Source organism: Aythya fuligula, chromosome 4 (genome assembly GCF_009819795.1).
Source record: "Aythya fuligula isolate bAytFul2 chromosome 4, bAytFul2.pri, whole genome shotgun sequence".
Taxonomy (NCBI): domain Eukaryota; kingdom Metazoa; phylum Chordata; class Aves; order Anseriformes; family Anatidae; genus Aythya; species Aythya fuligula.
In genome coordinates, this window is record NC_045562.1 from 3245573 (window position 1) to 3267909 (window position 22337).

At 45.8% G+C, this 22337-nt stretch overlaps 1 protein-coding gene across 3 annotated transcripts in view; it reads right to left on the reverse strand.

Annotated features, from left to right (window-relative positions):
• ANK2 (ankyrin 2) overlaps positions 1-22337 on the reverse strand; it is a 338359-nt gene that overhangs the window by 288311 nt on the left and 27711 nt on the right. For 2 of the 3 annotated variants that reach the window (XM_032186279.1, XM_032186281.1), the window contains exon 2: positions 1413-1471. The exons of the other annotated variant lie outside the window; for it this stretch is intronic. In XM_032186279.1, coding sequence (XP_032042170.1) covers positions 1413-1433 — 21 coding nt within the window. In that variant the 5' untranslated portion in view covers positions 1434-1471. The remainder of the gene's footprint in view (positions 1-1412; positions 1472-22337) is intronic. 3 annotated transcript variants of the gene reach the window in all.

A 22337-nucleotide genomic window follows, 5' to 3' on the forward strand; every position in this document is an offset into this window, starting at 1 on the left:
TGTGTGTGTGTTTGGTTTTTGTTTTAACTCCAAAAACAGGGAAGGAGTAGAGAACAGCCAGAAAGCACGGTGGTCTCCATGACCTTTTCCAAGTTGGAAATTCAGAGTCAAACCTCAGTTCTGCCTTACCGAGACCAGAAACAAAGTTTATTTTCCATAGATATATTCCCTAATCAAAAAGCTGATATTCCTCTTTCTATTTCTCTGTCAAAAATACTAAGTATAATTTTTATTCCAGGAGAAATAACTAGGAAACTGCCATGTTTTTAAAGAACAGAATTCTTTTTTCTTTAGCCAGCATTTCTGAAGATCCCTCCAAATAACTCCAGTTACCATTCCTAATGGGCATTAACTGGAATTACTGTACGTACCCATTGCTTTTCCATCAACCTCCACTTTTCTGAGCGATTTTATCAACTGCCACATTTGACAGCAAACATCCTACAGAATTATAACCTGCTATCAGTCATTTAAAAAGTAATTGGTAGGTCAAGTATTGCAAACAAAATACAGCAGGGTATGCTTTGAGATTTGTGTGTGGGTGTAACAGGCAGAAGCTCAAGAATTGTGTTAGCAGCGTATTTGCAGATACCGCTGCCCGACGCACGGCAAGCCCTGGCATACTTACCCATCTGGCTGGCAAGGCAGTGGCTGTTCAGAGAGCAGACACCAGTTCAGCCTTCTCAGGGGCACTTAGTGACGTCACCTCTCAGAAATACGACGTGACACATCTATCAGCATCCGAAACAGACTCGCCAGTGACTAACACCATAATTAGCAAAACCTCAGCTGACCCCAGGGAAAGTCTCCAGGGGCAGAAAAAGATTTCAAGCACGATACCCACCCATTTCGTTCATTATGTTATTCCTACTACTTTTTCAGCACATAGTGGGTAAAATAATTTTAACCAACTGTTTAAAACCATTTTTCTATTCTCTATAATGACAACACAGTGAGGGGCTCCTCCAGTCTAGACGTCACCTGACAGCAAAGAGAAATCAAGCCCCTGTGCAGTGACACTGAACAGCGCTCAGAAGAACTCCCAGTCCACGGCTACTCCCGGTTACTGCACGGTACAACCTGCGTTACCTTGAAGTAGCCTGTGGCCTGCTAGCAAAGCACCACAAACGTGTTACCTGTATGCCTCAATAGCATCACTGCAAATGAGGACTAACATGAGTTAGCATTTGGTTAATCAGTACGGATTACATACCAAAAAAATAAGAGCATAGTATCCAGCTTCCCGTTAGATGGGATGTCATGTAGGGATCGCATGAACATTGATTATTTTCACTTCTTTCAATCATTCAGCAAACAATAGAGGATTTTTTTTTTTTTTTAAAAAGGCAAAATTCATTAGACATACAGAAATGAATTACTCATACATATCTCTGCAATCTAAAGTGAAATACCTTTTGCAACATGCTGGCCATTTAAACGTCAATTCTTCATGTCCCATTCAGTTACTTACCTAAAAAAAAAAAAAAAAAAAAAAGAAAAAATCCATTAGTTTTCCATGTTCTCAAATCTATCGTCAATGCAAAACCTTGTTCTCCACTCTTCCCCAGCAAATTTTCAGTAGTTATAAATTAGGTAAGACTATTAGGGTAATGGGTTCTGGTTATATCATTAGTTTAGATGACATGTTTTCACTTCTGCTTCAGCTAAGCATTCATTAATTGAATTTAAGAACTTTCTTTCCTTATTATTGCTTCTTTCTTCCCCAGTAATGATATCTAAATAAAAGCTTCTTGATGCCCTCAATAATTTGATTTCCACATTCTATTTACTCTGGGAAAAAAAAAAAGTCATAACTGCAATTGCAGTAATGGAAATATAAATGGAAATATAAAATATTCAGCAGAAGTACCCTAACATCGTACTCAGTACAGAAACAGATGTTTGTGCAACTTCTTAACAGCAGCGGGGAAGAAAAAAAGAGAAAAAATCCAGCAGGTTTCGAATGTACCAGAGCACAGAACAGCAGACCACGAGACTCTAGCTGACAGACAGCTATGAATTCAGGTACAGTCTCCATAGGATCCATATTTCAGCCATGGATTTCCTTCATGGTTCTGTCGTTATTTTCTGTGACCTTGACCCACTTCATCGCTTTACTTTTACAATGGTAAAGTATTTTTTTTGCCCAGGTCCCTTGAGGCTCTGGATATTAAAAAAGAGTATACAGCAGTAGGTACTACTACCTGCCTGAGCAACTAGTTACTAACGAGCACGTAGAAAAGAGCTTGCTGTCAACTATGCTCAAGTCTTCACTCGCTCCCTGTTCAATGATTTCATCCCCCTCATCAGCCAGCCCTTCCTTTTCCTCTCAAGACATCAAAATCATTTCCGAAGTTGATGCTGTTCTCTTGCTTTTACCATATATCATTTTAGAAGGGAATGACTGTATTCAAAGCTTTGCAAGACTTCAAATTCATTAATGACAACCATGTCAACGCTCAGGAATAGCCAAAAATTGTATTTAAGTGATTAAGTTGAACGCATTTCAAAGGAGTGAAATTGTACGTTGTGTTTGTCCAAACGATCAGATCAGTCCATTCTGCAGCCCTGTTATTCTCCGCACTGTACAGAAGCGATTTTGGTTACTCACAACATTAACTAGTGTCCTAAAACACTTTTTAGAAATTACAAAGCATAACAACTCGGTAGAACAGACAGCTTCTGGATAGTACTTCGCAACACCAGCAAGCAAAAAGCAGCAGCAGGAGAGCTGGACCCACCAACACGCGTTTTTTGCCAAGGGGAATTCATGCTCGGGTCCTGCCCCCGACACTTCAAAACAGTGAGTTGGTTTCCAAAGTCATAGAACAGGGCTTGGAATGAAAAGAATTAATTTTGTTTTCTTAAGGTTTTTGAATGCTTTCTTGCTCTATAAGGATTGTGCCTTTCAGGCTTTTTTCTTAAGTACGAAGGCATAAAGATGCACCTCAAAATCAGAACTTGAAACAGTCACGTATGCACGTACCCGTGGGGAGAAAATCTGCAACATTTCTATTGACGATGAGACCAAATCCCAGCAAAGCAAAAACTAACAGCTAACAACGCTGCTAAACGCACATTGCCTCCAGGTGACACAGTCTGTCCAAGCCCCCAGAGCAGTACGTGCCTGCTGAGCTCACCGCTCTCCTCCCCACGAACACGGTTCCCGATACCATTGCAGCCTGCATTTGTTTTCAGCCAGCCCTTTCAGCGCTCCCGCAGAGCAGGCAGGCACAAGGGCCGAACCTGCGAGGCGTCCCAGCCTCCTCATCCTGCCAGGACCGAGCACCCCGAAGGGAAAGGCCTCCAGAACAGCCCCAGCCCCCGGATTGCACCCAAACGACCATTTTTGACGTATGCTGGCTTTTCAGATGTTTTCTTAACCAGCACAGCCAGTCGAGAACGATGAGGGATGTACCGAGCTCCCCCAGCAGCTACATAGCGTTGGCATTCAGGTAACCTCCCCCCAGTGTCTGTAACACATACCCGCACCCTTCCCACCGTTATGCTCACGCAAGCTTCCCAAAACGAATCAGAAGGAGCTCACTTTTGCACATGGCCTGCTCCCACGGAGCAGAGCGAACAGGCTCACCACGAGCTCTGCCTGCTCCCTACTATTTCAGGCTGAAGCTGGGAGGCTGCCAGCAGTAGACACCTACTGCACAAGCTCTGCTGCTTCCACCTCCTGTCAGCCAGCTCTGTGATGCCTCAGAACAAGCATGGTGCTTTTTCCTTGGCAGAACTCATTTTACCCTCTTTCAAATGAGAAAATGTTGGTTCCTCTGGTTCATATGCATGCACATGTTTCATCTTTTCCAAGCGAAAAGAAGTGCCAGCTACAATCCGTACCTCTTCAGGGAGTAAGGCCATGTCTGAATGCGTAACGCTGCTGCACTTGAACTACAAGGTGCACGTAGCTGCATTCAGACCACACTCCTTTCTGCCTCTACCATAACTACTCAGCGCACTAGAGGCACCTCCCAGCACTTGGATTAAATGTGCCAGTGCTTGGGTTTGGTTTTCATTCCTTCCCTTCTCAAGGGGGAGCACAGTTCTCACGGTTTGCAAGAAAACAAATTAATCCTGTTTATCGCAGGTGCTTTCACTGCTAGCTCTCCTACAGTTATTTGCAATAATTACCCAAATACCTTTTCCACGGATAATTTGGAGTGGTAAGAATAAACCTGAGGGTCTACTTTTTGCAGTGTCTTGTTTGCAGATTAAGAAGTCAGGAGGGTCCCCGTAAGGGCAGGGGGGGAGCATTAAACTTCAAGTGCCACAGCCAGACCTTCCTTTTTGTGAGGGGAAAACAAAATCCTTGTCCTTTGCCATTTTGCAAGTGGCGTGCCGACGGATTGCCTGGGGTTACACGAGAAGAGTCGCAATCACCAGAAGCAGCCCTTGTTGTGCACGAAGGGCACCCCCCAGCAGCGCACATCCTCGAGCTGTCCTCCCACGGAGCTGCAGACCCCACGCACTGCACTCGGATGAGGTGTGGTTTCTCTTGTAAGGGTGAATGGTATTTATATGGGAAACAGAGATCGGACCCCAAATGAGGTGACTCATACACCGATAATGCATCCCATACCTTTTTTCCTTCCCCATGTAACATCCTCCATTTGCACCTCAGCAACCTGAGCCAATTGAGATGCAATGACTCGGGAATTGCCTAGCACAGCCCCGAGATGCAAGCGGTCAGCCTCCAGCCTCCGTCAGTGAGGAGCAGGCCAGGGGCAAGCTGATGGCGGACCTGCTGGCGGGCAGGAGCTGCTCACCGCTCCCACCCTCCTGCCTCAGGTATCCCCAGCTTTGCACCTGGCAAGAGCTCGAGCTTGACCTGTGAGAATAACCCAGCTCTGGAAAGTCCTTAATACACGATTAAATGCGATATGTGCAGACACTGGGAACTGGCACTTAGAAGAGAAAGCAACATTTATTGGGTTGGGGAGAGAGGACGCATACCACGCGTGTCACAGCAGGGAAAGCAGGGAAGAAATCTGAGTGAAAACTACAATCAGGCCCCAGAAACGCAACTGCACACAGCAGGCATGGCTTTCTGCCTCTCCAACATCAACTGCAACGAGAAAAATGGCATCCAAAGGAGAAATAATGACGCCCACGTTAGGAGCAGGTGTCACGGTGCCACTTTTACCCATGGCACGCACTGAGCCTGGTCTGGGAGCAGGATGAAGACGCGATAGTTAGCGTGAATCGGGAGGAAGGCGGTACGGCAGCTCAACCGCCGAGCTTCCCAAGGAATAGGATTAGCACTAATGGATGAAGCTGTCTCCTGTCTGCCTCACAATTAGAGGTGATCCTCCAAAAGCACTGTCCGGGATTATATCAACCAGCAATTTGCGACATAAATAGCTACGGGACTGAAATCGTAGTTCTCCTGCCACCGCAGAGAACTGCAGACTGAAGTCACTCAGTCTGAATCCACGTGCTGCCCTTTGCTCGGTGAGCAGAGACAAAGCCTCCCTCCTGCACCACGAGGCTCACGAGGGGGCAGCCACCTTCACCCTGCCCGCCCCACGGGGCAGCAGCAGCTGGTGAAGCACTGCAGGCCCCGCAGCGACCCCACAGCACCTCAGCTCGTGCATCCCGTGGCCAAGTGATCGTGTCCTGCGGCCTCCTTGCACTTCTCGTTACGACACATCCTTGCATCTGCTTGGAGAGCCTCCTGCACAGAGGGACCACGGCAGGGGCTGTGTGCTTAGAGCTAATGCTGCACGTGGCCCCCGGGACAGAGAGGAGAGGTGATGAGGTGGGACAGGTGATCAGCATAACAGCATTTTCCTGGTTTTGGAGACTTGGGTGTCAACCTAGGTGAAAAGAAACCTCAAAAGGGAAACTTGGGGTGAAGGTATCCAAGGAAGAGAGTGAAAAACACACACGGGAAACTGTTGGTGATGGGAGGCAGAAGGAAAGAGATAAAGAAAACTCAAGAATGAGACGTTCTGAGATAGAAAAGAAGTCAAGAACGTGCGAGCAGAGTCACTCACTAAGCGCAGCACATGAACACGTGGGATAGGCGTGCACACATCTCCTTCCAAAGCTGCAGGCAAACAGGCAGTGCTGGTGCCAGCCAGGGAGAGAGAAGGCCAGCGGGAGCAGGGCAGCCCGGCAGGATGCAGGAGAGGCTGCAGAGGATGCTGCAGAGGGCCCAGGTGCTCAAGCTGCAGGCATTCACTGCACTCCTGTGTCTCCCTGCCCCTTGCTTGGTCTCACCCTTGCCCTTTCCATCCAGAAAAGGCACCAAAGTGCTCATCTCAAAGCACACGTTGAAGCTTCAAATTCACTGATCCCTCTTTGGAGTTTTAAGGTTTCTAGACACAATAAAAGGCAAGCTTTGGAGAACAAAAAATTAACAGAAAGTCATGATTCTGTGGAGAAAGGCTTTCTCTCCCCAGCCAAAAGGAGTGATTCTGCCACACTGACCTCTGAAACATGGGGCAGATTCCCCTTGACATCAAGCCTGGGATGGGAACATGATTTTAATACCTTTAGAGTAAGTACTCTTAGTTGATAGAGGCAAAATCTCTGCTGCTGCTTCAATCAGTTTTTTAGATGACTGCCCCAGTTGATAGGAAAGGAGCACAGAACAAACTGTGGGCCTAACAAAACTAAAGCTGGTAAGATCCTAACTAAGTCTTGTTCTGTCCCCCATCCAAGCTCATAGTGGTTAAAATCCACACCTGGCTACCACCCCTAACAACATACGAAATGCTAAACCCCACAGAGCAGCTAACATCGGATACAGCTCTCACTTTGCATCCTTGATACCATTTTTCACTGTTTTACATGATGCAACTGATGCATTAAAATGAATTTAATCGGGTTTTCTGCTTTTCAAACCCACTGCCTCCGCACACTCCACTTCAAGAGCTCTGAAGCCAGCTTCCTTTTTTCTGTCGGAAAGTTTCAGCACGCTGGCAGGGCACTGAGTCACCAGGGTCACGGCGAGGGAGAACAAGCGCAGCCTTTGTGCGCCGTCCCTGGACCACGGGGAGCTCGACTGGCAGACGCAGTGCAGTTTGGGGCAGGATCAATTGCACAAAATGCGCGACATTAAAAGCGCCGAGAGCATGAACTCCTTCACGGTGACAGAGGCTCTCCAAGCCCAAGGCTCTTCTGAATGTTTTCAGCAAAAGAATTCCTTTAGAAAAAAAAAAAAAAAAAAAAAAAAAAAAAAAAAGAAGGACTGAGTTCTTCTTTGCTCTAATGCTTGGCTGGAGCTTGAACACTAGAGCCCAGTTCTGAAACTCTTAGAAAACCATCGGCATGTCTGTAAAACCAGCAACTGCATCTACACAGTAGCTTACCCTCTCTTCCTAACCCTAAGAATCACAAAAGATATTTCAGTAGTTTTTAAATTGCTTAAACCCACCGTGTACTTATAGCTGACTACCTAGTAATATGAAATTAAATTGAGATTATGAAATTAAATTCTATATTACAGCAAATCAATGGCTTGCAAATTCTGATTAAATCTTAGTGGAGGGGTGGCAACCCAGTATGCTTCTATTTTTATATACATATTACATTATAACAGTGTTGTGTAGCTGGTTTCATTCACCATGGTATCATCAGTCTTCCTAAAAGCACTGAAGAGCAGAAGTCTAACATCTGGCTCCGAGGTGCCTACTGAATGAAATCTAAGCATTAATAGTAAAGTAATCTACTTAATCCTTTGGGGAAATGGAGATAGGCTATTTCTGCTCCTCCAACAGAAAGAACAAGCAAGAGAATAGCTCTCGACATCCTCTCCAGAGCAGCTCTCAGAGTTTTCCTGCCATCCCACCTTTTTGCTAACTGGCACGTGGAGAGGCCATTTGAAATGTTTGCCCCTCACTTAGCGCTATACTTCAATTGATTTCACATTTGCATAATTTTAAATCTACACATTGAGCAAAAAAACGGTGTTATGAAAACCCTAGGAACTATTTGCTACATGCTGTGCTGATACCAACCACGATGAGACGTCTGTTCTGATGCCTTACTGAAGGACCAAAACATATACGGCTGGTATTTTGTAGTGGTGAGGGAAGGAGCTCTGGAAAACCCTGGAAGCGATAATGATGCAGTAATGACAGTCCATGAGAAAGGGGAAAATGGAGTCCATAAAGGGTGAAACAGAAGAGTAGATACAATTATTTTTGGTGTGCTACAGAAGTGAAATGTTACTACAAAAGCCTAATTTTGGTAGAGACAAGAGACAGCGCATTCATCAAAACTGAAGTTTGAACAAGAGCCGTGAAGACGATCAAAAAAGCATGTGCTAAAAATGTCCTGTGGGAAAAATCAGGAAGAGCTGGGTGTTGGTTGTGCAACTGGGTTAAACCCATCCGAGCCCAGGCTGACACTGCAGGAGGCGCACCCACAGCCACGTCCCTCCAGCTCCCCCATCTCAAGATGCTGGAGACCCCGCGTTGTAAACATCTTAATGCCTTCTACACTTTCTGGCTCTCCACATTATGCGATGCCCAGTTTTGGAAGTTCTACAGAAGACACCTACGCAAAGCTGGCAGCTACTCCTCAGCTCGTTACATCTTCTGACCTTAAAACATGAAAAACTAAAACGTGTAATTTTGTCTCCAGCAATGCTGTTCAAAGGACAGCGACAGATCTCCTTCATTGCCACGCTGATAACCACGGGAAGGTGAAGCCAAAGGAACTTCTCTGCAAGGAGAAGCCACAGAAGACGGGGCAGCAGTGAAACCCCACACCTGCCTTCCTCTGCTGCCTGGGCCCTGGCCCCACAGGCTGAAATTATCCCTGAGAGAAAAGCAGCAGCTGGTGTAACGCCAGCTCCATCACCTGAGCAGTCACGTCAGAAAACAACTCCCACGCTGCGAGGCTGCTCCTCGATCATTTCAAAGTCATCCCGCCCCCTGAACGTGAGGGCTTTTCCTTTCCTGTAACGCCCAGTGCAGGATGCAGCCTGTAATACTAAGGGAGAAAGGGGAGGCAGAGAATAAAAGACGATAAAAACCATCAGCCTGATGCTCCTCACATCTCAGCGCAATTCAGAGACTGGAGACACTCATTAACGGCCAGCAATTAGATCTCTGCCCACCATAAATACACACCCTTGTTCCCACCGAGAGCACAGCGAGATCAGTGCAGCGAGAACACCTGAACAACCTCCCGTTGGCAGTGACTAATCCGTTTCATAATTATTTATGCTCTGTGTTACAGTGTTGGTGTGCTTTTGAGGCATTTTTGCGACACCTCACTGGCTCCCTTGGTATCTGACCCAAGCAGATTTTCTCACCAGGTCCTGGGACACGTCCCCCTGCTGCCAGAAAGGCCTCCCGCAGCTCGCCGGGACGCTCCCCAGCTGCTGAGCGCTTCTGAACTTCAGCACGTGGCTTAGGAAAGCTGCCTTTCTGTTTAGGAAGCCTGTCTTTTAATTAAATAAAATGGAGATGTTAATCTAATTTTTGACAAACGAAGCAGAATATAAATATAGCTTGGAAAAAAAAACCTCCTTAGCGGGTGCTGCTGGACTCTCAGCTCGCTGCCTGCTGTGTGAGCAGAGCTTACTGGGGGCAGGGGCACGACCCCCGGCAGCAGGCAGGAGCAGAAAGTGCTCGCTCAGCCCAGGTATACAATTCCCCCAGAGCTGGCAGCTCCAGCAATCCCTGACCAGCACCCAGTAAACTGGATGGAAAACTCACAAAGCTGTCCGGCTGAGGAAGGAGGGCTAGCCCTGTCAATGTGCCTTTCGCACGTTGTGCTATACTAAGGATAAATCAGATTTTTAGTGCTCCTAGGCTGACAGGCATGGGTATTTCACTCCTCCTCTTGAGCACAGTACGAACACAGAGCCCTGAGGGTGGCTCCACATGGCACAGTCCAAGGATTAGGCTACCTGTGACCTCCCAGGTCAACATTTCCTTGTTCTATGTGACAAGCCCAGCGAGGGCAAGGTTCCCTGCATTATGGGGAGATGTAAAGGGCTACTGCCACAGAAACAGACTAGTTTTTTTTTCTTTAAACCATCATCGCTGTCACACTTCTTTCCTATCTTATTTCACTATGTTTATTATGTAGGTTAGGAAAAACGAGAAGCCCCCAAAGGATACCAGTAACTCGCTTTATTTGAGATTCAACCTTGCAGCAGCTTCCTTCTGGCTGGGGTCCAGGCAGCTTGGGGAAGGGAGCGAGGGGCACGAGCCATTTCCAGGCAGCCATTTCCACACAGCTTCTGGGTCTGCCTTTGGGAGGCCAAATCCGGAGTCACGGACATCACTCAGGGGTTTGCTCCCCCCTCCCCTTTACAGTCCCAGCATCTGGTGGAGAACTCGGACAGAAAGTACTTGTGTGTGCCTTTGTTGTAAAGCAGAAGCTCTGGGGGAAGCCGATCCGTTTGGGCTTGGTTTTTAATTCTCAAGGGAACGAATGAGGGACCTCAGAGAACAGTCCCAGAAGGAAACGCCAGCACGCGCTGTGCCACGCAGGGGATTTTCTGCATGCAGGATGGAAGGGCCAACTGGGTCTCGTCTGGTTTGGGATGAGCCGTAACCCTGGCACAGCGCTCAAGCTGGCCTGCAATATCCTGGATTAAAAATTTAAAAAAAAAAAAAAAAAATCAAAAGCTCCTGCTCTTACACAAGTCATTAAGCAAAACAGAAAGCTACTGTTAGCCTCTTTTAACGCTTTTTGACAAAGAAAGCAAGGAACAGAGCAGAGAAGGTGCACCGAAACGTAGCTCGGAGACCCCCTGCTCTGCCCCACGCCCTGTACCGAACTGCTCTGCGCCAGGAGAAGGGGCCGAGAGAGGAAAGCAGCAAGAGGGAACCTGAAGAGCTTTGCTCAGGAGTTCTGCAAGACAAAACGCATTGGGCAGGGGCATGTGGCAGGGTCTGAGTGAGCACGAATCATGCCACAGAAGCCAGGGAAATCCACCTGGTCGCACAAACCCATCAGCTGAAAACCCTGTGTGCGCCAGAGGCTCTGCAGCCAGGCTCGCGTCCCTGTAACCACATTTCACTCCCACACCTTCACTGCTGGAGCAGGGCCACCGCTCTGCAGCCAAGCAGCTCTCTCCGGAGCTCCCTGACGACTTTTTTTTTTTTTCCCAAAAAGTGTCAAAAGCTGTATTTAGGAGCAAAACAAATTAAGATTTATTTCAAAACTTCCTATCTGGAAAATTATATAGCATCACGTAATTTTGCAATTTCTAGCCCTTCTTCAGAGCAAAAGAGTGTTTTTCCACGCCGCGAATTGCCGACAGATGTTCTCCTTTCTGTTGTTACACAAGTCTTGACAAAAATACGCCCCAGCCTTAATGGCACTGCACGCACCCTAAGCAGGCTTTCCATTTGATCTGCTCCACGCCTCACGGCCTTTTTTTTGTCTGCTTGTCCTAGCACAAAGCATGTTTGGTACCACAACAGCGACAGCTGACAACTGCTTCTCCTGCGTCCAAGAGCTTTGCCATTCAGTTTGAACCAAAAGCATTTGCCACATTGCATGGCACTGAAGTTGATTTAATCAGAGGCGGCCACGAGGTTGTCAGTGCCAGACGGAAGGAGTTTGGTAGGACAAAAGCTGGATTTGTCTCCAGGAGTTTAGGCAGGGAGAAGCAGAGCATCTTTGTGAACACACCAAGAGGAATTTCAAGGAGGAGAAAGTGAGAGCTGTAATTAAAATCTTCTTGTGCAGTGCCAGAAAACCACTCCTACATGACCAGAGGATGCACCTAGCACCTTGTGGCACCACTGTGAGAACTGACAGAGCGAGCAGCCCTCCCTTCTTCACTCCAAGCGTTACCAGCTGGAGGGGGATACCGTCAGCGCCCTGCTGCTGCACAGCTATCAATCCAGAATAATAAGCATCATCCCACACCTGGTCCCTTCCTGCAATAAAGCCACAGAAGTTAAACAGAACGGAGTCCCCAGGCTGCAGGGACAGTCCTCAAAAATCCTCTAAGGGATTTGGTGTCCTAGTAGAAGTCATAACAAAGGATATTGCGTCTCTCCTAACTAACGTGTCGGGGACCACATTAAAAAAAGTACACCATGCTAAGAGGAAGGACGTCTTCATCTTTTTGGCGTTGCCTGGCCACCAAGGTCATCTTCCTTACTCTTTCCACCCCTTGGGATGTCGTAGTTGTTCCAGAAGATTTACGCAGGTAATATTTAAACTCAGAAGAAAGAGACTGGAAGAGAAGGTGGGAGAGAAGGACTAGGAACGCAGCTTCTCTGAAGACCCCTGTGGGACATGACCCGAAAAAACAAGGCACTGGGACAACCTGCTGTGTGAGGAGCCAGAGCTTTGTGTGTGCAGACAGCACGGGAAACCCAATCGTTGGAGTGAGCAGCAGAGCGGGCACTAACGCCGCTGCTTTGGTGCATCATTTTCAAGTGAAATTTAAATCTCCCCAAGTTTTAATTAACTGGCTGCCAAAGGCCTGAGAAAGAGAGGCCTGGATGTTGTGTAGGGCGCGCTGGTATAGCTGGTCCTTTGGCACAAAGCAGCCCGGTTTTTGGCATTACCGCATCGAAAGCTGCCTACAGCACGTTAATGAATTGGAAGCCAGCCCTGCACGAAATGTTTCAACATCCACTCCAACTGTGCTCAAGGAATTTCCTATTTGCCTCTTTCCGCTAATTACGGAGCCACTGGCACACAGCACGGCTCGTCCTCAAGTGCTGCTGCAGCCCGTGAGAGACGCGAGACATTTTCCTCCACGCAGAAGATACACCTGAACTCTGAGAGCCAAGACAGTGCTTAGAAAGAGATGGCAAGTCTTCCTGAACTTGGCAGCCTACAGGCACCAGCACCCTTCTAGACCCAACACGGTCCTTAACCTAGAAGTGACAACGACCCTGTGAACGTGCCATGCTGTTTTCACCCAAGAAGACGACTTGTTGTCATGCTGGTTGTCCAGCGCCACGTCTCTGCCCTCAGCCACAGAGCAGGAGATCAGGAGCTCAAGACCCTGACCCCTGGCCCCCAAGGCCAGCAGAGCTTTTCCTGATGCCTCCGTTGCGTGCAGAAGCAGGTGGAGCCTTTCACCACTGCCTTGTAGGTGCTCTCTTGCCAGAGGCATCTCATCCTGCATCACTTCTTCTGGTTGTGCTGTTCTAATTCAGCAGCACCGTACGATAACCAGCAGAGCACACAACACATTGCATATTTATCTTTTAAGGATGCTCAGTAGGTTATGGTAATCACAGTATTTATTTCGATGCTTTCAGATTAATGAACTGATACAATTCCCCATTGAAGGGGTTAATTTTGACTGTTATATATGCAGTAGCATCTATGTTCAAAAATTACGGAAGACTTAAAAATGTAGGGTTTTGTTGTTTTGCACTCATGTTCCACAAAGAAGCTGAAATGTTATACTCGTTTGAGTAATAAGACAATTAGCTATAACTACAGTTTGAAATGCAGAAAGCTAATCCCTAGCTGGTAAGGAAGTGACCACTGCCAGCATTTACCTAACACGTGCAGAATATTAAAATGCATCATTCTAAGTTATCTTCGTTTTTATGTCTTAGCTGAACTGGCATTTGTGCAGTAGGCTTCACTTCTGCTACAGAATAAACCTGTACTCATTTGCAAGCCTCTTTTTCAACTCGCTAAAAATGTATGAAGTTCCTACATTAGTAATGAACTTCTATGCTTCTGCAAGCGAGCTTTCTTCCAGAAGACAACAGCAGCCAGCCAAGTGGGCAGAAAAACTACAACCGAAAGCTGAGCTGAGCTTCCTCCAGATGTTTTGTGCTGTCAGACAGCTGGCAGCACCGCGAGGAAGTGCAGCAGGCTCATCTCTGAATACCTTAAGCTGGCGCACGGGTCATGACACAAGATGGGAGAAGCGCTGAGAGCAGGAATAACATCAAGGTAATAACTACCGCGACCACATCTCTCCTACGCGTACAGAATCCGTCTCACTTTATCAGTCATGTAAATAGTTGCAAGCAGGCCAGGTTTTGAAGACGTGCTGCCTGGATGTTGGAAGCCTCGTAACTCTTCTGAAGGTGAGCCACGGTCCTGCAGCCCCAGGGACCCAAGGAAGGCAGTGTGAAAGCAGCCTGAAGGCAAAAGGTGGCAGCTGAGGAGCACCAAAGGCCAGGCAGGACAAACAGCATGAAGCCACAAAAAGCCACGTAGTGATAAAGCTGGCAACGTTTCACTGTTCAGCACGAGTCACATTTCCCTCAAGAAATGAAAATCAGGAACAATTCTGCCTAAGCCAAGAGCTGCACTAAACTACAGCAACCAGAGTGAGCCAGGCACCCACTGCCCCAAACCCATTCTATTTATTTATTTGTTCTCCATTCCTGGCCCCAGAGAGCCCCCCTTTGCTGCACGTGTCAAGTCTTTGGAGTGCACGTGCAGAATAAGTCTTAAGAAATCTCTTCTTAAGCTAACATTAACACTGCAGACAAAAAACTGACAATGCATACATTCAAAATAATTATCCTAAAAACAAGCAGAAAGGATTCCTCAAACTCATTCCCCATTTCGCCAATATTTATTTTTCACTTCTCTGTATACGTTTTTGCAGCAGTAGGAAAACAACCGGGGCTTTGAAGTACAGCTGCTTTTATTGGTGCTTCAGAAATTCAAGGTCTGATCTGCATTGGCATGGAAAGCCTCCCAAGTAATCAAATCTCATCTGTACCCAGGGAAAAGAAACACGTGCGACATTTCATCTGTCTTCTCAAGCATCAAGTCCCACTATTATTCTTGCCTTAATCAAACATTAATATTCATTTAAAGAAGTTACATTTAAAGAAAAAATGTTTTTCTTAAAAATCAAAAACCAACTCCTGATATTCATGAAGGAAACAACTTCCGTGAGTTTTGTTCAAACACTCAGAGTTAGCCTCATCCTGATCCCCCCAAATCCCACGACTGACCCCAGTAAGCAATAAAAGCAGCTGTACGTCCTGCTGAGAAATCTTACCACACACACGCAAAGACTGTGTGCATTTGTGTTTTCTTCTCAAGGACTCAAGCTACCAATTATGAGAACTTCACTCCTGAGAAGTAGGAAAAGCCCATCAGGCTGCACAGGGCATACCCTTTTGCACCTCCTCTAGACATCCTCATGTATATATTAATGGTTTTGCTTGCCATGCAAGTCTATCATGCGAGAAGTTAATCTTCCCCATCTGAAATAACAGTTACTTCCCATTGCAGGTAGAAGGGAACACACGGACATCACAAGGACACGTGCAGTCAGCCTTCTGTAGGGTGCCTGTGGCTTTTTAGAAGGAACCAACACACCTGCATCTGAGACATATCCCAGATCGTCTCCTCCTCAGCAGCACAGAGGAGCTGCCTCACGTGGCTTGGCTTTTATATTCAAAATAATTTTAGTGTTCTTCAGTGCTCATCAGGCAGAGACTCCCATTAGAACTAGTCAAAATTTTCCAGTTGGAAAACTCAGATCATCAAAGCTGAAGAACGAGTGAGGATTTTCTAGTTTTAACCAAAGTAAAATATTCCTTCCCAATGAGGGAGCCAGGAAGGGCTGCATCCATTTCAAGTTCAGGTGCAAGCTCCAGAGAAAGAGGCTACACGGCAGAGCACCCAGTGACTTAACTGGTAGCACGGGAGATGAGCTGCAGGAGGTACCTTGCTACTCTGGAAGGTCCCCAGGGTCTCTTCCACATTGCTGGGCAACGTCTGCTTGAAGGAGACACGGCTTAAGGTGCACACACCAACAGATCATTCCTTACCCAGCTCTGTCCTTCATAACCTCACCCGTCAGTCCTTACAGATACACATTGCTCCCTGTATCTTTTCCTCCACTGTCATTTCTTTCATTTGATTACTGTGGAAGAATAAATCAGGCTTGAAATTTATCATCAGGCACACAGCGCTTTTGTTTTACTAGTAGGAGCCTCCTACAACTGCACTCAAAATGCTTCAAGAGTAAGTTTTAAATTCAGAAAAGCTGTGGTCTAAAATGTCACCACAAAATCCCATCCAGGAGGGAGGGAGGGAGGGCAGATTGCCATCTCTTTCTACATCAACATTTTCAACTCCGAAATGCCCTCACTGATGATGGGACAAGGAGGCCAAAGCTCATGTGCTTTTTAAAAATAAACACTCTAGTATTTGCCTAATAGAAGTTACTGCCTCTCCACAGGCCCTCCTCTCTTACTTTCCAGCCCTTGTGGTCCCCCCATCAGCACTGCTCTGGTCTCCAGTGAAACACCTCCTTCTTCTCCGTGGTACCCATGTGCACCTGAACATCAGTGACGATATGAAGGCATCTCTGCCCTGACAAGGAACCATTTCCCAGAGCAAGACATCGCTGAAATACAAGCCAGCACAGGTAGCTTTCAGCCTCACCTGTAGATTTCTGCTATCAAGCGGGTACACAAGCAGAAAATCTGCCCTCAAGCTGCCCACTGACTCAGAGAGCTCCTTCTTTCCTGCATTTTTCACCCAATTACACCAAAGATCTGATGCAAGTTCTACAGATATTAGTAGACCTATTACAGCAACTCTAAGAGCTTAGTCCTCACAACCTTTAATTATTTTCTCTTTAAAATGCATGAATACTTTCACATCACTGTCAAACATTTATTGACACTTGTAGATGAATATTTAATGCTGATTTTAAAGAATACCTTCCTTTTTCATACAGCTCCTGCTATTAAATGCAAAATGGCACTTCCACACTCTCAGGTGTGCTCTCAGTAGAAATGAAAAGAAATTTTTAGTCTTTTACAAGGCAGACTATAAACATTGACTACTGCAGAGAAATAATACATGAAGGACTAGGTTTTGTTCTGTTTGTTTGTTTTAAGCTACTTAAGTGATTAAGAAGCCCACACAGCTCCCATTTAAATTAATAGAAATCGCATGTCTCAATCTCTTAAGCCATTCTGAATACTTCATCATCCTATAAAGTATCTTCTCAGTTCAAGAGTTGCAAGTTTAGGGCAATAAATTGCTAACGCTGTCTCTGATGTGCTGTGGAAAGACTTCTCAAAGCAGAATGCTTTTTTTTTTTTTTGTCCTTTTTTAAAATGATACCACAGTTTTCTTTATTTTCTACTCACAGAAAAAAATCTCCCCCTATGTTCTGCTTACATCTGCATCAGAGCTCTAAAAGCATACAAGGAGAATGAAATTTAACAACTGTCTCACTTTCCTGTATGCTATAACATTTAATTACCTGCTTTCTCTTTCTACTTATCATCTTTCATCTGCAAAACAAGATATTGCCCATGTAGATAAAGCCAGTGGAAAGGCAGATTTCTGAACCATGTGTTCAGGACTAGGAGGTTCAGACAGCAACATCTTTAGCATAAAAATGCTATTCAACTTTTAAGAACTAGGATGGTCTCATTCTTTCTTCCCTTTATTCACTTTAACTTTTGTTCTTGATGTTTCATCTGTCTTTTGGGTCACGATCTAAAGCAGAACGCATCCACCACCTAAAAAAGCCCACACATTGCGGCGGAGATGGTAGGGCCGCGCAGCTGGTGCCGAAGGGAGCGTGACTGTCCTCGCCCGGCTGGGAAGCTGTAACGTCAAAGCACCTCCACCCCATCCCGGGCTGTCTCGAGGATCACGGAGCTGGAAAGCAGCAAAAGCTTCGCACCAAGCTCTGTGCACCAGACTCCAGCAGTTCCTCTGTTAGTTCTCACTGAAGCGAGGAAGTACGGAGACAGTAGGTAAAATATTTGTAACGCAGGATGCGGATGGCTTGCCTGGTCTTTGCTCTCGAGGAGGGCTAAGGAATCTCCTATATTTAAGAACATTCACGTTTTGTAGTTGTAAAAGTATTTAAAAAAAAAACAGCAAGCAGCCAAGCACAGGGGAGGGAAAAATAACAGCTGAAAACTCGCAATAAATGTTTTGGAAAATGAAGTGTGAAAGAGGAGCATGCAGCGCTGTGCTGGCCATTACCAACGTGCCCATTAGAATTCACATGGAGCTGAAATGCCAGGATTTAGGTAACAATCCTCTGTCCTGGGAAATCTTCAGAAATAATCACTATTTGCCAGTAAAAAGTGGAAGTTGCCATCATAATGTTTTTATACAAGTGAACTTTTGATAAATATTCGGCAACTTTGTGTACAATACAAGCATGGATACATCTCAGATTGTACACAATCGTTCATACGAACGCTACAAACACTTTCTGTTCAAGGAAAAGGTGATCACAAAACGGTTGGATAGGATTTCCTTACGGCAACAAAGAGCACAAACAGTGGACACGGTCTGTCCGCAGGCTTCACAAGCAGGACCCAAGCAAAAAGGAGGGCAAGGAGAGAATAAGCGCAGCCTTCGTGTATACCTTGCAGATGTATACACACAAAATGTGTATGTATTTCTCCTTCTTCAGGAATAACAGAGGAGAGGATAGTTTCTGACTTCTTAGAGGCTAAGAGCTGCATGCTCTCTAGCACTTGCCTTTGTGCTAAGTGCAAGCTTACGTTACCTTCTAGCACAAGCTTATGGTAGTGCTGACTTATCAGGAGTAATTGAAAAAACTGTAAAATACACCCAAGTTTTGAAACAAAGTTACCCAGAAGAGGTTTGTCATCAATCAGCTCTCTCTGCTTACCAGCCTACACACCCTGAAAAACGCCAGTCACTCATCTTCTGCTTGGCTTAAAAGTACACAACCCTGAAGTTAATTTTAACACATCTCTGTGCCACCTTCTTCTCCATAGAATTTTATGATCATGTTGTTCGAACGTATTTTTATTTTTTTTATAAAATGAAGAGCGGTCCAGAGAATCATGACAGATTTTCCCAGTTTTCCATCACACCCAGAGCATCCTGGGCTGCGGGACCTCCACGCTGGATCCAGCCAGCTGAAGGCAGCAGACTTTCAAGACAATGCACTGAGTCTAAATGGTTGTGACTGTTGTTAGTAACCACAGCAAATGCTTGCTCTAATCCAAAGCACTGGAAATTTTGCCACCAATTTCACACTTCCTCGTCCTTCTAACTTCATTGTTGGACAACCCTAGCCCCCCAGATACCTAAGTAGCACTACATCAGGAGAGCTGGGAGGCTTGGGGTTTAAGAGGGCATGACTCGTGGTGAATCCTCGAGGCACAGAGCTGTACAGAACTCACAGCAGAAGAGCAGATATTCTAGCACCTGATGGGGCAGGAGGCATCTGCAGTGCCACACGTTATGCCATAGGAGTTCCAGTAGCTGCAGCTCCACGCTTAGTGAGTCATTGCAAAGACTAGAAATAGAAACCTTTTACTTTTAAGTGCATGTACACCATTACCTGATGTTATTAGGGAACACTACCAGCTGAACACTGCTTACTCCTCTCCCCATTCCAAAAGGGAAAAAAAACAAAAGCAGTCTGCTCATGTCTTTCAAAATTAAGCCAATAATTTGTTCCACAGTACATGATAATTTTGTTTCATAAATGTATACGCCATCTATTGCCTTTCAATCAATCATTTAAAATCTGTTTTACAGAGAAGAGCTGGAATGCTTTATCTTCGTAAACCAAGTACTGCAAGGAACCTGCGAGGCGAGCCGGGGGCACTCAATGTCTGGAAGCAGCGAGCACTCAGCAGAATGAAGGAGAAAAAGTGGAAGCTGCTGAAGATGGCTTCCTGGAATAACAGCAAGCAGCACTTGGATTCGTGGCTTTAGTTACGCTTACAAATATTTCTGCTGCCTGTCTGAACAGGAGCAGCACACCTGTAGAAGATGAGGAGCATAGTGGAGAGCACTCTTACCAAAATCTGCTCTTCTGGGCACACAGCCCCCACAGATGACTGCAGCACGGTCTTCAGCCTTTTCACGTGGCACACCTCGCTCTCCAGGTGACAGGGAGGGATTGCCAGTGAGGAAGCACGCACAATACCCAGCTGGGGTTGTGTATCACGCAGGAAGGAGAACTTCCACACAGACAGAGGCAGCAGCTGGCTCCAGAGCTCGGAGCGCCGTACCTTTCTGTTCCGCCTCTTGGTCTTTATCATCAGCTACCAGGCTGCGGGGTCACTGCTGCTTCCAGCAAAACGTGGTATGAAGAAATCCCAGCCCTTCTGCAGGCCACAGCACTGATGTATAAATAAAGCTCTCTGTAACCGGCAGCAACTAAGATTTTCAGTCGCTGCTAGAATTTAAGAAGACTGAGAAGTGAGCCCATAATGTCATATGTTTACTTCAGCTCAAGTCATAACATTGATTTCTGTTTACAAACCAGCTCGGTTTTAAAAATTGATAAATATTTATTGCTAATAGTCTCCATCTCTCTTCAAGACATGGATAGAAACATGAGCTCTTATCAGTAGAAGTTTCCTGTTAATATTATCCCGATATTAAAAACATCTCCAAAACAACATTTTCTGTAAGAAGCACAATAAGTAAAATCCCTTCACAACTAATTTTGGAGCTTCCCTCAAGGCAGATTATAACTCTAAGCCACAACCAATTCATTTCAAGTAATCTGCATGTGCTAAAATCTCACCCCCCTACGCCTTTTCCCAGGAAACCAAGAAGAAACCAAATTAGGTTCTAGCTCCAGAACTTCACACAGCAGACGGGAAAACATCTAGCAGAGATTTCTTGTGCAAGTACAGAAGTACTGCAAATGTAACTCGAGAGCTTGGGTAGGATTATGGGGCTGCCACCGCCCGAAACCTGTGATGAGACAAAATGAAGACCATAATAGAGCTCAATGCCCAGCTATGTCTAAACACTGCTTGGAATCCGTGTGTCATTGGTCAAAGTAAATCCTTAGGAATTGCCTTTTTTTTTCTTGAGACATGAAAAAAATAAGGCTTTTTGATCAAAACAGCAAAAACTTTTATTTAAAACAGTCTTCTTGATAAATGACGGTTTCAAGACTTCTGTATTTTGTAGAAAGCATTGAAAATTTTTAGAAAAATGACATCTTTTGTTCACTTTCAAGTTTTCTCCCTTGATTTCCAAAGTGAATTTGGTTTTCTATTTCACATATAAACATGTACTTGAGCACATACAGATAGATCAATATTTATTTTTTAAAGCTTATTTGCTGATTCTCTCCAAATCACATTGTGAGGTTGGGAAGAAGTGTAGAGTGAAAGCCTTTGTCAGGGCAAAAAGAGAAAAAAAAGTTGGAAAGGATAAAAACATTCAAAAAAAATAAGTTCAAATACAGTTTTAGAAACAAAACGAAAAGCATTTTCAGGCCACTAGCTTAACTAGAAGAGGCTTCAGAACCCTAGAATGATATCAATGATATAAATGTCCCTGAAATTTAACCTGTGGGTGCTGATGGAGGTCGATGAAATTGGACTGTTTCTGGTTTCAGTGCAAAGGCTGCAGATGGGCTGGAGAAGGGATCCTGGGGGGGGTGAGAAGGCCGAAGACTCTCTGGAAGTAGAAGAGGTGCTCTGCCGAAAAGCTGGCACAGCACAGCCAACCTCGTCAAGGCATCGTGCTCCGAGTATCTCACACGAATCACCGATGTTCTTTCAGGCAGAAACCACCAAAATCCAGGTTAATCTTGCACGAAGGCAGCAGGCACGGCTGGGAGCAGAAGACCCCGCAGAGCCAGCACCGCAGGGGGAGGCTCGAAGGGTCGATGGCTGCAGCGGGCACGAGGCTGGCACCAGGCTCCCACAGCACGGCGGCGCTGGCAGGACTGGGATCCGTCTCAAGGTGCCCAGCACACCCCAGCTTCAGCTCGGAGAGGGGCTCCCCTCTGCAGCAGGCACAGAGGGGACTGCTCCGAGCCTTGTGACGAGAGTGAGGTTACACACTGAAGCAATGAATTCACAAAGGAAGGTGGCAGTGATGGAAATGTGATTGCTTTTTTGTATGCTCCTAGGACTAGCATCATTGATATTGAAAGAGAAACATATCTTTAAAAGGCTCTGACTAAGTTCTGTGCATCATAACCACTTAGGATGCCCAGCTTGTAATTAGAGCTGCTGCACGAAGCTGAAGAACTTTGTTCTGGGTAACTAACCCTGGTAAAGTTGTTCAGTGAGAGCACAACTGTTTCACTTCCCAACAGGCAGATGTCACACATCTGCACTACACTGGCAATTTGTTCTCCGAAATCAGGGTTGCTGTTATTAAGCTTAAAATACAACCTCACATACATGTATAAATTTGGAAAAACAGGGTTTCTCTAGTTTGGGATAACCGCTTTCCACTTGGTTGAGCACTCCCAATGAACTACTTTCGAGAGTCAAATCTTCCAAACCTCAGATGCCCAAATAATTTTCAATGACAACAGCAGCAGTCACAGGAGCAGAAGTGTGCATGTCGTTATCCCTCACGCACAGGAATTACACACTTAAGTCCTTGTCAAAGTCTGCATTATCTTGTCATTGCTAAGACACAACAAAATGCAGTGCCACACTTTAACAACG